Raw genomic sequence first — 16,680 nt, forward strand, 5'->3', positions numbered from 1 at the left:
TATTGTAAAACCACAGTACTCCAAATAGTTTGGTACTGGTATGGGTAAAGATTAGTCAGTGAAGACAAGGAGGTACAGAAAAAAGAAAAGGAGAAATTTGTGTACAATAAAAGTGGCATGGCAAATATACCCATTGCACTATTAAACACATGGTTTTGGTACCACCACCTAGCTATTTTGGGGGATAAAGTTGGATCTCTACCTTATTGCAAAGTAAATTACAGATGAATAAAAGATAAAATTATAAAAACTGAAATAATAAAATTATAAAAAGGAAATGAAGGGGCACCTGGGTGGCTCAGTGGGTTAAAGCCTCTGCCTTCGGCACAGGTCATGATCCCAGGGTCCTGGGATCAAGCCCCACATCGGCTCTCTGCTCAACGAGGAGCCTGCTTCCTCCTCTCTCTCTGCCTGCCTCTCTGCCTACTTATGATCTCTGTCTGTCAAATAAATAAATAAAAATCATAAAAAAAAAGAAAATGAAAATGAATATTTTAAAGAGTATTTAGAGTGGAGAAAGCATTTTTAACCTAACACAAAAGGGAGAACTCATACAAAGGATTGATAATTTGGCTATATGAAAAATTAAATGTTTAACATTAAAAACCCCCTGTATTATAAACAAGATTGAGAGTTAAGTCATATTGTTAGAGAAATATATGCAATGTGAATGACTGGCAACTTAAATATTCTAATAAGTACAAGTTACAAGTCTTTTTTTTTTTTTTCCCCAAATCCACATAAAATAGACAAGTGCTCCAGTAAGAAAATGGGCAAGGTCGTGATCAGGCAATTCACAAACGAGGTTGTAAAAATGACCTATTCATATAGGAAGACAGATTAAATCTTAGTAATTAAGGAAATGCAAACCAAAATAATTAGTGCTAGTGAGCTATCACTTCTCACCTTCTGAATTAGCAACAATTAAAATGATTTACGACGCCGCACGTTAATGCCATGGGGAAAGAAGCGTACCCGTGTGCACTTACGTAATGTGGGTGAGAATGTAAACTGGGGCATTTCTGGAGTGCAGCCTAAGAATTAATCTTAAAAATGCAGGGAACACTATATTGATGTAAGCAAGTGGTTGAATAAATACATGGGGAGAATAGAAAAACAGAGGAATTTAAAACATCCTTCAAATATTCAAAGCATAACTCCCTGCTCCTCTACTTCTTATGTGTGGCTTAGACACGGTGTCTTTCTTTCAAAGAGTGCAGTGTGGTTAAGGGAGGGAATGACTGTACGATGTAGAAACCTCACAAACACTTCAGCTGGGTGATCAAGTTGACGGTGACTGACAGTGTAATGAACCCCCTTCGTGTGATGGAATGAAAATGATACTTTTCCTCTTTGGTCTTCCTCCCTCCCCAAACTCCACTCTAAGCAAGAGAAAACAAACAAACAAAAAAGGCCCAGTTGTGGGATTTTACAAGATGACTGGCCAGTACTCTGCAAAACTGTCAAGATTCTCAAAAACAAGGAAAATCGTAGGGACTCTCATAGATTCTCTTCCCAAATCAACTGATTCAGCTGTTTCTTCTGATCTCATTAAACATTTAAATGATATACCTAACTTCCCTTGCTCTAATCCCATTAAGCTAAGCAGTTGTTCCATAACTTGGCTTCTAGCGAAGTTTGCCTCTGGGGAAAAATGTGTTAGATGAGCCAATATTTAGTTTCCCAGTCACAAGATTTCTCATTACAGATCAACTTAATGGTTCCCAAAGTGTGGTCCTTGGACCGTAAGCATCATCATCACCTGGGAACTTAGAAATGCAAATTCTTGAGTTCACCCCAGGCTTATTGAATCAGAGACTCTGACATCAGAGCCTAGAAATATGTGATTTGACAAGCCTGCCAGGTGATTCTGTTACATGCTAAAGTTTTAGAGACATTGGATTAATTTATATTCTTAAGACTCTTTAAAAGCTAAGTAAGACCTCAAGACTGGTCAATTCTGACTGTGTGAGCTAAGGCCAGATTCTGGTCCATGGTCATAAATGAATGCAAGGGTCCACTTGTGAGATTAAAGCCTGACCTTGCTTTGCATATTTCCTATGTCTATCACTGAGCCAGAGTAGGATGTTGTCTAAACTATGTTATTATTGATGTGCAAACATGTCATTTAACACCTGCTCCCTATGTATTTAGTTGGGTAAGAAGAAAGGAAAGAAAGCCAAATGGAAAGGATTTAAAAAGGCAATCTCAAGGGGAGCAGTAGTAAATGCTCAACTTGCATGAACTGCAAACTTCCAGCCTTTGAAGTCATAATCATATAAAATATGAATTTACTCAAGAGCCTTCTAGCACTTTTCACTCATGACTTAAAAAAAAAAAAGTAAAGAAGAATCAGTATACTAGCAAATTAACTTGGAAAAAGCACAAAGAAACACATCCTTCAGTATTCAGGGATGAAAAATATGCAGAGCATTTAGAAGTTACAAATAGATCACAACATGTTAGATTTGTTACCAAATTTGTTTTATGACAGAATAAAGAGCAAAGACAAACATTAACTTACCATAGATTCAATTCTTCCACTCAAAGCCCTATATTCCTGTGTACCTGGTGAATTTAACTGATTACTATATTTGACATTTAGGATTTTAAAGCTGCTATGGTAAAAGTAAGACTTTTGATCTGTAAAGCAAAGAAAAGGCAGAATTAGTCTCACTACTAAGTACTTTAAACTTTAATTTATCCAGGATTATAGGATGCTCTATTATATAATTAAAAAATTTGCTTCTCTTAAATGAATAGTTGTTTTCATGATTCTCTTTCTCCTAGAAGAGTTGAATAGTATCTTATCCAAAAAATTTTTTTTTGCTTCTCTTAAAGAAAACCCTAAACTTACTATAAATGAAACTATAATAAAATTATTTTTCTTTCAGTTTTTAAAAAACTGACATATCTGAAACTGTTAAGGATGTAGGAAAATCAGAGCAGCATTATTTGTGAAATTAAAGTGATCAGAAGTATCATAATTTTCATTTTAACTATATTTTAGGGAGATTTGTGATTGCAGATTTATTCATCAAGAAGTATTAATGAATGTCTATAATAGGCTATTATTCATTTATCACTAAAGAATAACCCAAAGTAATTCTGAATATTTTAAGAATTGTTTCAAAAAATAATTATTTTAGAGGAATTAGTGACTTGTTAGTTTTTTAGAGTAAGCTAGAAAATAAACGTTTGAATAAAATAACTAATAGGTTGTCCAGTGTGAATTATTTCCACCAAAAAATGTCTGCCAGAGGACATATTCAGTTGGGTGAAGAAAGTAAATATTTCTAAGACATACTGTATACATCTTAGAAACATTATGAACGTGGATATAATAACCTAACCTGTCTCAGGAAAAATCTTTGATCATTCATAAGCATAATTCATGCAGAAAAGTATGTATATTGGGGAAAGAGTTAGAGATCCTGGTGGAAGGGTAGTATAGTCCTTTGTGGTGGAGGGGTAAGTCTTTTAAGGGCCATAAATGGTTACTGGGACACATTCTGCAGAGGATGAACCTAGACTCTTCTACTTGTGTGACAATGTGGTACAACTAAAAGTGAAAATTGATTAATTTAATTGGGAACTTGAGGTGTCTTACCTCTGTAATTCACCTTAGATGTAACTGTCCCCAGGTGATTTGACAGAAAAATGTAGCCACAATTTTATAATTAGATTGACTGAAAAGATTATTTATTATTACTGGTTTTCCTAATGCTGGTAATTTTATTGTGCCATTGAGAATTTTTCAGCTTTCACATAAATATGCATTTTTGCCTATTTACTATAGAATATATAATAAATTATATTCTCTCTGTCTCTCTACATTCATTCATACCCACACATATGATTTAAATGATTTAACAGAATTATAGTTGAAATAAAATAATCCCAAAATGCATTTTTAGATGAAAAAAGCACATTATAGCATATATTATATAGGGAATTAGACACAATTTTCTTTATCTACATTAAAACATCTGAAAGAATGTTCACTGAGATATTAAAGAACATTGTTTGTGAGTAAGCAGGGTATCCTGTATTCTTTATATTGTTTCTTGTCCATGTGTCCTTTATTTTTGTGATATAATAATACTAAGAGAAATAATAAAAGAACAGGTCCTTTTTAAAATTTGTTTTTCTCCTGTTTTATGAGGAGAAAGATCATGATTAACATATACTTCCAAATTTTTAAGGTTGAAACTTAAAATTCTTTGCAATATTTCACTTTTACAGTTTTTCAGTGGAAATCATGATATTAAATGAGAAAACAAAATCGGCAAATTCTAGTATCAGAAAAGAATCAAGAGATTTTTTTTTCCTTTGGCTAGAATAATTCTTGTCTGGGTAATACTGTTTATTCTAAAAAAAAAAAGAAGAGAAAAAACTACTAATTGAGGGAAATATAGACACAAACATGTATTTAGGGATATATAAGACATACAATTACATCATATTAAAAAATAATAGTGGCTATAAAAGGAAGAATGCCAAACGTTTCATCTGAAGGTATATTTAGTTATTTGGTTTGGAAAGTGGTCCTTTTAGTGTTCTAGTACTTACCAAAAGCTAAAAAGTAGATGAGTAGAGCTACGGTTACCGCCAAGATTACCACCCCTGCCACCACAACAAAACACACTACATACGGATTCAGGAATCTTGAGGTTGAGGGCACCCGTGCTGGCCTTAAAAAAAGAGAAAATGATCAAAAACTAACCTTTGATTCAGGGAAGCCATTACTGTAGGTTATGAACATTTTCTATCTTCCTTTGTCTTTTAGTATGAACGTAGCTCTCCATATAGGAAACCATGTGATTCTTGACCAGGACCTTTTTTTTTTTTTTAAAAAGATTTTATTTATTTATTTGACAGACAGAGATCACAAGTAGGCAGAGAGGCAGGCAGAGAGAGAGGAGGAAGCAGGCTCCACGCTAAGCAGAGAGTCCAATGCGGGGCTTGATCCCAGGACCCTGGAATCATGACCTGAGCCGAAGGCAGAGGCTTTAACCCACTGAGCCACCCAGGTACCCCACTTGACGAGAACCTTAGTGACTTTTCTTTCAAATTTTTTTTCAGCACGAAAATGCTGACATTTTGGTAGTTTGATAGAAGCATAAGTAAATCGGACTTATGCTTTGCAATGATTTCCCTTCCTCTGTCATTTGATGAGGTTCTCAAGAGTAACAATTAATTGTACTGTTTTTTTGTCTTCCCAAGACCTTATGTTGGACACTTACTAGGTATGGTAGAGCTCTCTTAGCTGGGTACCATCCCCAGTGGTATACGGAAGAGGAGTCCTTCTGGGAGGGGAGAGGGGTGGAGGGAGTCAGAACAGTAGCATTCCTCCCTGCATATTCTCTGTATTATTAAAAATGGGGGTGTGACCAGAGGTTGAGTGCTCAGGTCCTGGAGAATAACAAGCCTGAACTCTGAAATTCACCTCTGAAATGAATTAGAACTGTCCCAACAGCAGAAGATTTGTGTGATTTATTATTTTTTTCCCCAATGAATTTACAAACTACAGTGCAAGCCAGTAGATTTGTACTAATATGGTATCTGGTGATTACTATTAAGCACATGATCCAGGTACTGTCTTCTTCCCTGCCTCCCTCCCCACAGCCACATACACTTGCGCTAGGGAGGTAACTAGAAGAACTAAGTGTGAATTTCTCTTTTCTCCCTTGTTTGCTTGGAGGTCATATTGTCATTCCTCTAAGACTTTCCTAGCCTGAGAAGTGGGATTAATAATATCTGTCTTGGGGGGCCTGGGTGGCTCAGTGGGTTAAAGCCTCTACCTTTGGCTCAGGTCATGATCCCAGGGTCCTGGGATCGAGCCCCACATCGGGCTCTCTGCTCGGCGGGGAGCCTGCCTCCGCCTCTCTCTTTGCCTGCCTCTCAGCCTATTTGTGATTTCTGTCTGTCAAATAAATAAACAAAATCTTAAAAAAAAAATCTGCCTCACATGCTGTCTTGAATATTAAGGAGGTTATGTTAGGAAATATATTTCTAGTTAAATAGATTGTCTACTAGGCGGTGTGCCACTGGAGGGGAAAGATAGTATGCATGCTTCTGTTTCGGACACTTTGCAGAGTAACTGCTGTAAATAGATGATTCATAAATATTTATGATATTCATAAGTTTGTTGCAGTGTTAACTTTGAGCACGTTTCAGATTTAAAGCCTTAACATAGGGCACCTGGGTGGCTCAGTGGGTTGGGCCTCTGCCTTTGGCTCTGGTCATGCTCTCAGCTTGCTGGGATCAAGCCTCTCATCGGGCTCTCTGCTCAGCCAGGAGCCTGCTTCCCCCATCTCTCTCTGCCTGCCTCTCTGCCTACTTGTGATCTCTGTCTGTCAAATAAATAAATAAAAAATCTTAAAAAAAAATAAAGCCTTAACATAGCTGAAAAATAGTTACACTTAACAAGATTATAGTTTCTCATTTTTCCTATTTGTTTTGCCAATCTTCTGGTGTAAGTGTGAATAGAATGCACTGAGGGTCAGTGATTTGCAGACATTTAGTTTTCATAGTAGGGCTGCCTGTTGTTGTTTGGGCTCTCCATGACTCAGAAACACTTCCTGGTATTTTATAGTATATCACCGGCACATAGTATTCTGTGGTTCTGAGACCAGTAACATATCAAGAGATTGTTGGAGGCAGACTGGGACTTGCCAACTTTCAATTTTGTTGAACAAACACATTAATCATACAAAAATTGACCATGCTCAAACATCATCTAACGAAGGGGCATTTACTTGCCTAAAAGTAGGAAGGACATAGTCTCAGGCTAGCAAAATATGAATAACGTAGCTTTAGTTTTATGATATCTTTTTTACTGCATTGCTCTTTGTTCATTTTGCTATACGTGAACACTGACTTCCACTGACGCTGGTCCAGAGTCCAGCACTAGGAAACCACCACTGCGTTAACCTTCAGATTGGAGAAAATTGGCACTTTGGCATTTGTTGATTTTTGAGACTCAGTTTACTCACCTGTTACCATATGTGGTCACTGTGCAAATCACACACAATCACAGATGCACGGTGTTTGGCATTTGTGATTTCAGTAAATGGTAGTGGCTGTTGAGTAGTGGCAGAGTCAAAAGGAGACAGAGTTGGAGTCTGGGGTAAACCCAAAAGTCTGAATAATTTCCAAACTGGTAGATCATTCTCCTCAACCAGAGATGAACTAATGTGTCAAGACTTATGAGTGTGGAGAGAGAAGTGGTGAGAAACAAGAAGTTGAAGGTTGAAAAAACACAAGGGCTGGAGTCAGCATGTGCTGGTTTAGCTTGGATAAGGCCATGGGAATGACTTTATCGCCAACTTTGCTTCAGTTCATGGAAAACACCTTAAACTCAATGACTAAAAAGCACCAGGAGACATATGACTCAATAAACAAAGGGCGTGGAGCTCAAATCACCTTAATCCCACAAGCCATAATTAATTGCATAAGAATGGGTTGTTGCACCGTGTAGAAACCACTGAAGAAATATCTACTCTTCTGCTGGTAGTGCAACTTGTCATTGAACCTCTGTATATGGGTGATTACAGAGCTTATGCCAACACAAACTAAATTGTGCACAGTATTTACTTTGAAACTATTGGAGATAACATATTTGCAAACACTGAATTTTGAGGCAATGTAATGGAAATCTGTGCAAGAAAATAACTGCTTTTAAAGCCTGTTCCTGATCAGTGAGATTGCCTTTGAACGAAGCAAAACAAATAATTCAGTTCTAACATGTTTAACCAGCTTCCCCCTCTTGTTTGCTCTCTTTTATTAACTTGGAAGAGTTACATTGATGCTGCAGAACTTATTCTATAGTTTTGAGAGTCTAAGTGTCAGGCACTGCACATGTGTATCGACGGTCTTCGCAGCTATAACGCAGGTATTATGATCCTGTTTTGAAGATCGGGAAAGTGAGGCTTAGAGAGTAAATAACTCAAAATTACTCAGGAGGGACAGCTGAAAATTGAAACGAGGTTGGTTTGAATCAAAGCACACGCACTTCCTTTCACGTGCTCTTCCTCACACTCTGGGAGACAGGAAAGCTGCGGGACTCCTAGCTCTTCTGACTTCATTTGGGGTCAGGAAGAGGATCAACATCCATGGAGCGCGAGGACTTTGTCTTCCACATAGTAAGTGTGCGATAAAATAATTGTTGATTTAATTTTTATTTGAAAGTAAATCTTACATTAATATATCAACGTTATTTAGAAATATTAATTAATCTTTGCCATTGACCCATAGTTACAGCCAATATAGGGCTGTGGATTAATAGAGCCATTGGCAATAATTTCCATTATCTGCAAGAATGGAGGAAAACTGTGACAGGGTAATCGTAAACTCAGATGCATGTGCATGTAAAGGACTTTTAGACAATTTTGTGTCCTTTAAATTACATCTCAGGTGTCACCATAACAAAGATTTGGACCACAGTTGTCTTCTCTTGCGAAGCATTCTTCCTCGATAATCCCAGTTCATGCCATAGTTTTGGCAAGCACTCTATAGGATAACATTTTCTTTTTTTAAAGATTTTTATATATTTATTTATTTGACAGATCACAAGTAGGCAGAGAGGCAGGCAGAGAGAGAGGAAGGGAAGCAGGCTCCCTGCTGAGCAGACAGCCCAATGCGGGGCTCGATCCCAGGATCCCAGGATCATGACCTGAGCCAAAGGCAGAGGCTTTAACCCACTGAGCCACCCAGGCACCCCTAGGATAACATTTTCTAGGACAGATCCTCAGCCCAGACCTCTGTCTTTGAGCTTGATGCCATCATTGCTAGTTATCACCAGATATCTTCTGGATGCTTTACAACCTCCTTAAATATGAGAGGTCTGGGAATGGGGTGAAGGTGAAAGATTTTCTCTCTGGATTTTTACCAGTCTCAGAGAATTCCAACCAGCACTTTGCGCCACTAAGCCTTGATTGGTGTTGCCATTTGTCCTCCCAGGGAGGGATTCTGCAGCTCTGGGGCAGAAAGGAAGCTCTGTGTGTGTGTGTGCACGTGTGTGCGTGTGAGATACTCATGCATTGTCCTCTGCTATCTTTTTATTTAAGCTGGGGTCCAGGGAGGCTGTGAGTAAGGGGAGGAGACAAGTGGGATAGGTTCATTGTCTCTGAAGTGAGAGATTCCTTTTGATTTCTCTGTGGCCTGAGAGCTTCGGGTCTGGAAGCCTGACTATCAGGTCCTGAGTTGCCCAAGTATAAAACCTGGGGATGGTGGGTGATACCCAAGCCATAGGTTTTGTGTCTCTGGGGAACTGCTTTCTTCAGAGGGAAGGAGGTGGGATGCTGTGAATTGGCTGTGAGTTTCCGAGTTTTACCAAATAAAGTGGAATCTAAGAAGAAAAAAAAGGAACCCTCCTTGAAACTGACCTTTTCCCTCAGTACTACACACTCCGCACTATTTCTAAAATTGGTGAATTTCACTGCTATCTACCTGGTACCCTAAGTTGGAGACCTAGGAATTAGCTGCATCTGCGCTCTCGGTCTCTCTCGCATTCAAGAGTCACCACAAAATCCTTATCTTTTTTTTTTTTTTTTTTTTTAAAGATTTTATTTATTTAGTCAGAGAGAGAGAGAGCGAGAGTGAGCACAGGCAGACAGAGTGGCAGGCAGAGTCAGAGGGAGAAGCAAGCTCCCCGCAGAGCAAGAAGCCCGATGTGGGACTTGATCCCAGGACGCCGGGATCATGACCTGAGCTGAAGGCAGCTGCCTAACCAACTGAGCCACCCAGGCGTCCCACAAAATCCTTATCTTATCCTTATCTTTCTTTTTCTATACCCTCTGTTTTGTTCTTAATTTTGGCTGTTACCGCCTGAATTGTATTACTTGCGATGCCTCCTAACGGATCTCCCTGCTTCCATCAACTACAGTCATTAATTAGTTAATGCAAGACGCATTTGGTGAGTGACTTCGATGTTCTGGGGGCTGGAATACAGTGAAAGAAACAGACAAACAGCCGTTCTAATTGGTGAAGGGAGACAGAAATGAATAAGTAAAATAAGGGAAAAAGCAGAGAGGTGGGGAAAGAAGTGTGTATGTGGCACTGAAAGTTAAGGTAGCGTGGCAAGAAAGGCCATGCTAGAAGGTGATACTTGAATAAAGGCCTAAAGCTGGTGAGAGAGCAAGCTATGAAGGTACCTGGAGAAGAATGGTTTCAGCAGAGGTAGGAGCAGGCTCTGAGCCAGGAACTCCGCTTGTAAATTTGAGAAACAGCAAGGGCAGCTAGATGGGGTGGAACGAGCAAGGTAGAGGTGTGGGCGTGAGAGAGAGCCAAGGTCAGAAAGGTGGGCGGAGAGTCAGCAGGTGCGCGGATCGGTTAGGGCTTTGCATATAAGGGCTTTGGTCTGCCCTCTGGGTGAAATCAAAAGTCTTTGAGGGTTTTGAGCAAAGGAGTGACATCACATCTGTTTTTCTGATAGGATCACCGGGTGGTGGGATGGAGCAGGGGCATGATTTCGGTCAGTCAGTAGTTGAGGTGAGGAGGGATGGTAGTTTAGAGGAGCAGGTGGGAGTGGAGGTGGTGAGGAGTGTCTAGTTTAGACCTACTTTTAATTTGGACCCTAGAGGATTTGCTGAAGATTCACCTGTGAGATATGGGAACAAGAGGAATCTAGATTGAAATCAAGATTTTCGCTTCCTTCTAATCAACCCTTTCAAATCCTTCCAGGGAGATTTTTGAATTTAAATCTTCGGTTCTGACACTCTCCCCTTCCCCTGCCTCATTTGAAATTTATCTATAGCTTGTCAAGATACTCAGGATGGGGGCGCCTGGGTGGCTCAGTGGGTTAAGCCTCTGCCTTCGGCTCAGGTCATGGTCTCAGGTTCCTGCGATCGAGCCCCGCATCGGGCTCTCTGCTCAGCTGGGAGCCTGCTATGTTTCCACCGCCCCCGCCACCCCCGGCCTGTCTCTCTGCCCATTTGTGATCTCTCTCTGTCAAATAAATAAAATCTTAAAAAAAAAAAAAAAGATCCTCAGGATGGCATCCAAACCTTCCAAATGGCACTGAAAGCCCTTCACAGTCATTTCTGCTTCTTTAGCTCCTGCCATACCCTCATGTACTTACTTAACCCGGCCAGGCCAAATGGGGCAGCCAGTGCTGTGTGTGACGACCGTTTGCCTAGAAAAGCTCATACCTCAACTGCCCAGCAGATTCCCATTTTGTTCTTAAGGTAATTCAACCGTATTTCTTTTCCCTCAAAGTAGATACCTTCTTCTCTCCTAGCTTCCCCTCATCTGATCTTGTAATTCCCAGTGAATTTCTCTATTCTAGTCCTTTTCCTACTTCATGTGGGAAACAATGGTTTTCTTGCCTGCACCCACCTCTAGGCTGTAACTTCTGAGAAGTAGACATGTATCGTGTCTGTCAGGACATGTCCCCTCCTTAGCACAACACCCATTACGGAGTCCACATCGGGTTTTATTTATGAAAAAATTGAGGAATGACACTGCAAAGAAGAGTTTAAAAATAATTTAACTAGAGTTTGGAAGGACTTGATGTAGGATTATATGATGTGCCTTTTTGCTTTAAATATTGACAAATAAAATACAGACTGGAGAATAATGTCTGCTAGCTAATGAGTGCTTGCTGTGCACCTGGCACTGTGTTGAATTTTTCTACGTCACTTAATTTAATCCTTGTAAATAAGCCTAGGTTACAGATGATGAAAGAGAAGCTTACTTACTCAGCTAGTACGCCATGGAGCTGGAATGTGAAGCCAGGTCTGTCAAGCTCAACTGCAATGGCCACATCAGATGGGAGGGGATTTTTCTGTTAATTATCATGTTGTTATTCATTTCTATCGCTCTGCCTTACGGTTGATGCTAAGAAATGGAAAGTTAAAAAACATTGCTATAGACCTTTGTCTATAGCAGGATATACAAACACATATATTTGAATATGTGTATGTGTTTACATTATACTTTGGAGTTATGAAGACTATGAGAAATGGTTCCAACGTAAAGGGACTTACTGTAGTCCATTTCATTAACTCAATGTTTACCATTAGACAGGCAGTAGGGACTACCTAATTCAATGTTTTATTTTTTATTTTTAATTTTTTTTTTAAGATTTTTATTTATTTATTTGACAGACAGAGATCACAAGTAGGCAAAGAGGCAGGTAGAGAGAGAGAGAGAGGGGGAAGCAGGCTTCCTGCTGAGCAGAGAACCTGATGCGGGGCTCGATCCCAGGACCCTGAGATCATGACCTGAGCCGAAGGCAGAGGCTTTAACCCACTGAGACACCCAGGTGCCCTATTTATTTTTATTTATTTATTATTATTATTATTATTATTTTTGCTGAGAAACACTGTATTCAAAGTTGGAAGCTCAGAGATGGAAAACAGATGAAATGGAATAGCTTTTCTGTTTGAATTTGGGATGGGAGAAAAGGATCCCCTTTCTCCTATTTCTAGCAAATTTTCACTGATCTAGTCTAATACTTTTCTTTCTTTCTTAAGTTTTTATTTATTTATTTATTTTTTTGTTCTTGATAAACTCGGGTGCAGTGTAAAAGAGAAACACAAGAGGATTATTCTGATTGCATAACTGGATGGTGGCAGGGTTAGTGCCACAGTTAAGACTTCGTGAATATATTTATTTTATTAAGCTATTGTGCCTTCTAAAAACTCTAGGTTCATGTGGAAGATGAGAATCTTATCCTTGAATCACAAATCCATACGGCTTTATGTGCATGTACCTTTGAAATGCACTATTGGATTTTCTTTTAATTCAGTGATTTACTTGTTAATTTATTTTTATCTTGGGTATCATTTAAAGAAGTTTACATTCCTTGAGGATATAAATCACTTTATATTTCCTGAGGATACAGAGGCTGGGTAAATTGTGAGGGACCTGAGCTAATTTATGTAATACTGTGAGAATTATGAAAAGTCAGCTTTTCTGGAGACAGAGGCAATTAGGAAAGGGTGCTCATTGGGCTGTATGCAGCTATACTCTGGGACGCACAGCTTGGCAGGGAGCATAGTCTCCACCTCAGCTTTCAATCTTCCCCTGAGCCATGCAATTTTGTGCATTGCAACAACTTCACAACTGTATATAGCAGATCTGAAATGATGTGCTGAAGTTCTGGAATCTGCTACTTATAGGGAAAGCCCATCCAGGATTCAAAGTCTTCTCACAAAATTTGCAAGTTGATATGATTAATAGGTGAGTGAGGGTGCGTGCGTGTGTCTGTGTCTGCACGTAAGCATGTAGTAGTGGAGTTGAGAGTTGTTAATGTTTTATGAGATCCTGCTGCCAATGAAGTTAAGAATATAGGCTCAATTACTTCACAGGCTATTTAAGTTTTTTTCTTTCCTAGGACTCAGGATATACTCTAGATCTCAGACTGTTTTCAATAATTCACAGAATAGAATGAAGCCCATGAAAGAATGTGTCCACAATAGGGCAAAGCTACCTTTACTGCTGGAGGAAATGCCTTCCCTGATGATGCTCTATTCATATTTGTCTAATTGGTCCTAAACTTGAAGGAATCATTTTTATATACTGGAAGTCGGTGGGCATTCTTTCTCCATTTTATTTTATTATAGTATTGAAATGTATTTCAAGATACCTTACCACAATTATTACCTAATTTAGAAAAATTTCACTGGGTCCTAGTGATTGAGACTGAATTAAACAACTACTGGAGAAAGAATGTCTTATAGGTCATGTTCCATCATAGTGTATCAAATCTTAATTTATTTGGACCCTGATAAGTCAAAAAATAGTTTTAGTTTTGTAATATTTTCCATGTTAATATGTTCACCTTATGTTTCTGCAATAAACAAAGCAGATGTTGAAATTTTTGCTATTAAAAATGATTTCTTCTTTTATGAGTTTTTTTTGTTCTAATACCAGTCATATTTTTGAAATAAAAGATTTAAGATATAAAAGATTCTTTTAATTGACTTTCGAGCATTGTGTTTAATTTTTACATTATAAAAATATTTCTAAGGGGATGTTTCTAAGGGGATAAAGACCTGGTGTTAGGAGATTTACATTATAGAGTTAGTCTTGTGTAATTATTAATAGAAGATGTCTGAAGACTACTGACTAATAGAGCCAGTTAAGGGCTTAGAGACATGTTCTAATTACTGCTCTGCTACACTTAATATACACTTGCTTTTATAAGAAAGGCCATCTTTGCTGGAATCTACAGTTGCCCAGAGGGTGGGTTCTTGCTTCCGTGGTTGAGATTATGGAGTTTTCTCAGTGTGCAAATGAAAACACTGACATTATGGTAGACTGTGGCATGGTCTACAAAGGTAGACCCTACATAGGCGATTTGAAAACAACGGAATAGATGGAAATATTTCTTCTCAGATTTCATGATGTGGATACTTTAAGTATATTTCTCTAGAAGTCATCTACCTACAAAGTTATAGGAACAATATTTTGTTTATTTTACCATTATTGAAGAATGTATGCCTAGTGTTTCAACAGCAACTGTTATGACAGAAATTCCTGAGACAGGTTACCTATCACCTTGCTAATTACTGTTAGGTAGAGTCTAGCATGTACTCCAGAGGGTACAATGTCAGAATTTCTTCTGAGCTCTAGAGAGTGTAGCTGTGGACAAAGCCATTGAACCTAGCAGGTTCTAAGCAATAAACAATTATTTAGTTGAAGTTTTGCATCTGTGTCTATTTTCCTCCAAACAACATTTTTGTCCTACCTGGATTTAGTTTTCAAAAAACTAGGTGTTTTTCTCCCATCCTTCTTTATTATTTCCCTTCCTTTCCTTTCCTTTTTTTCCTTATTTTTGACTGAAGATGAACTATAACATTTATTAGCAACCAACATGATTTTGCCAACTTTCTCAAATTATAAGGAAATATTCATTACAGTCTAAATATGTTGTATTTTCTTGTCTACATGCTCTTTGGGAAATGAGTACTTGAAAATTTTAAACTTCAATATATCTATCGGGATAATTCAGTGATTGTACAACTACCATTACTATGCTAGTAACAACTGAATTGTACCCTTAAACAGGTGAACTTGATGGTATAGGATTACATCTCAAAAGCCATTAAAAATCGAATTCATTTTTAAATAATTGTTAACTTACTACAATAAACAAAATTGTTAAGCTGTCAGAGAATCACTGATGATGAGGGTGGGTTTGAACTCAGAGAAGCAGACAAGGACTCAACAGAATGGGTATTCAGTTCAAGTTTCAGCAACTATCAGTGAGGTACTGGGATACAGTGGTGTATTATTGTTGACAACAAGCAATTTATTACAAATAATAGTTAAAGCATCAAGGTTTTGGAATGATTTATTTACACAATTTAGAGCAGATAATGCTAGCATAACATCGCTCTTACTGGCTGCATTTTCCTATATTTTGGGGTGGAGTTATAAGTACTATACGGGGAATTGTATATAAGCCTGGTTAGATCCATGGGGGTGTGTCACACATATTACTGTCATATGTCAGGGTGGGGAAGAAAACCCCAGAGAAAACTTATATTTAAATTCAGTCTCTGAAATGACAAAACCCATTTGTTCTTTGCACATTCTCCTATTCTCCTGTTTCTTCCTTCCCATATGTGTCCTGATCTGACTAGACAGCAATGTTTCCCAAGATTGTTTGAGCACAGAAGTATTTATTCCTGAAATACCTAACATTTTGAGGAACACCGTGTTCCCAGAACTCTGTTACGAAAATGCTGCTCTCTGAGTTCTAACTTGCCCAAAGCATTGTTTCTGCAGGAGAGACAAGGGAACTATCACACACCCAGCTTACAGGGCATGCTTATTCATATTTAAATATGCAAGGATGCTTCTTGCATACCCCTCTCTCCATTCTGGATACTTAGAAGACTACCCTGTAGCTGTTAACTTTAATTGTAATTGTTTAGTGCCTCTTACATTTTAATGTATATGTGAGTTGCCTATTAAAATGCACACTTTAATTTAGTAAATCTGGGGTTGGGCCCAAGATTCTGCAGTTCCAACAAGCTCCCAGGTGAGGTTGATGTTATTGATCCAAGGACTATATTTTATGTAACAAAGACCTTGAATATAATTAGATGAGAGTACATTCAGAATCGAAGTGTGACTTTATTGAAGGCATACTAGTTTCTTCTTTGTTTCCTAAAGTTCAAGGACGTAAACAGGTCTCTTCTGTCATAGGTCATTATGAAATGTTCAAAATCTTAACTCACCACTTTGTCAAAAGATACTGACCCTAACAGTGAACTAGACACATATTTCTTTTTACAGAAAATAAGTGAGTAAAGGATTTGGGGCCTTTACTTCCAGTTCAATGTGCCTTGATTTTTATTATTAAATTGAAAGTGTCTAGATATTTCATTGTTTCTACAAAGGGAGTTCCACTGACATGGGGAATTTGGTATGTCACAGTCCAAAGAAGCATTTTTGGCCCCCGATGTCTTTATCCCCCAATGTTTGATCTGATTATTACATATAGACCCAAATACAAAAAAAAAAAAAAAAAAAAAAAATTAACAATTGCCAGGAAACAAATCCTGCTTAGTTTGTTTGGAAGGATATATGGCGTGGCATGTTTTTCATGTTATTTGCTTGGGGAGGGGAGCAGGGAGGCAGGGAAGGGGTGCTATGAATGATGGGGGAGAAGAAAGAAAAAAAAACTTTAAATGCATAAATTAAAGGAGTAAAAATCTACTA

General features: G+C 38.3%; 1 protein-coding gene across 1 annotated transcript in view; it reads right to left on the reverse strand.

The window, feature by feature from the left end:
- TMPRSS11D (transmembrane serine protease 11D) overlaps window positions 1–16,680 on the reverse strand; it is a 50,197-nt gene that overhangs the window by 25,594 nt on the left and 7,923 nt on the right. Inside the window, exons 2-3 of the mRNA XM_032332034.1 lie at window positions 4,573–4,694; window positions 2,525–2,643 (exon numbers count right to left, since the gene is read on the reverse strand). Coding sequence (XP_032187925.1) covers window positions 2,525–2,643; window positions 4,573–4,694 — 241 coding nt within the window. The remainder of the gene's footprint in view (window positions 1–2,524; window positions 2,644–4,572; window positions 4,695–16,680) is intronic.

Source organism: Mustela erminea, chromosome 2, assembly GCF_009829155.1.
Source record: "Mustela erminea isolate mMusErm1 chromosome 2, mMusErm1.Pri, whole genome shotgun sequence".
NCBI lineage: Eukaryota > Metazoa > Chordata > Mammalia > Carnivora > Mustelidae > Mustela > Mustela erminea.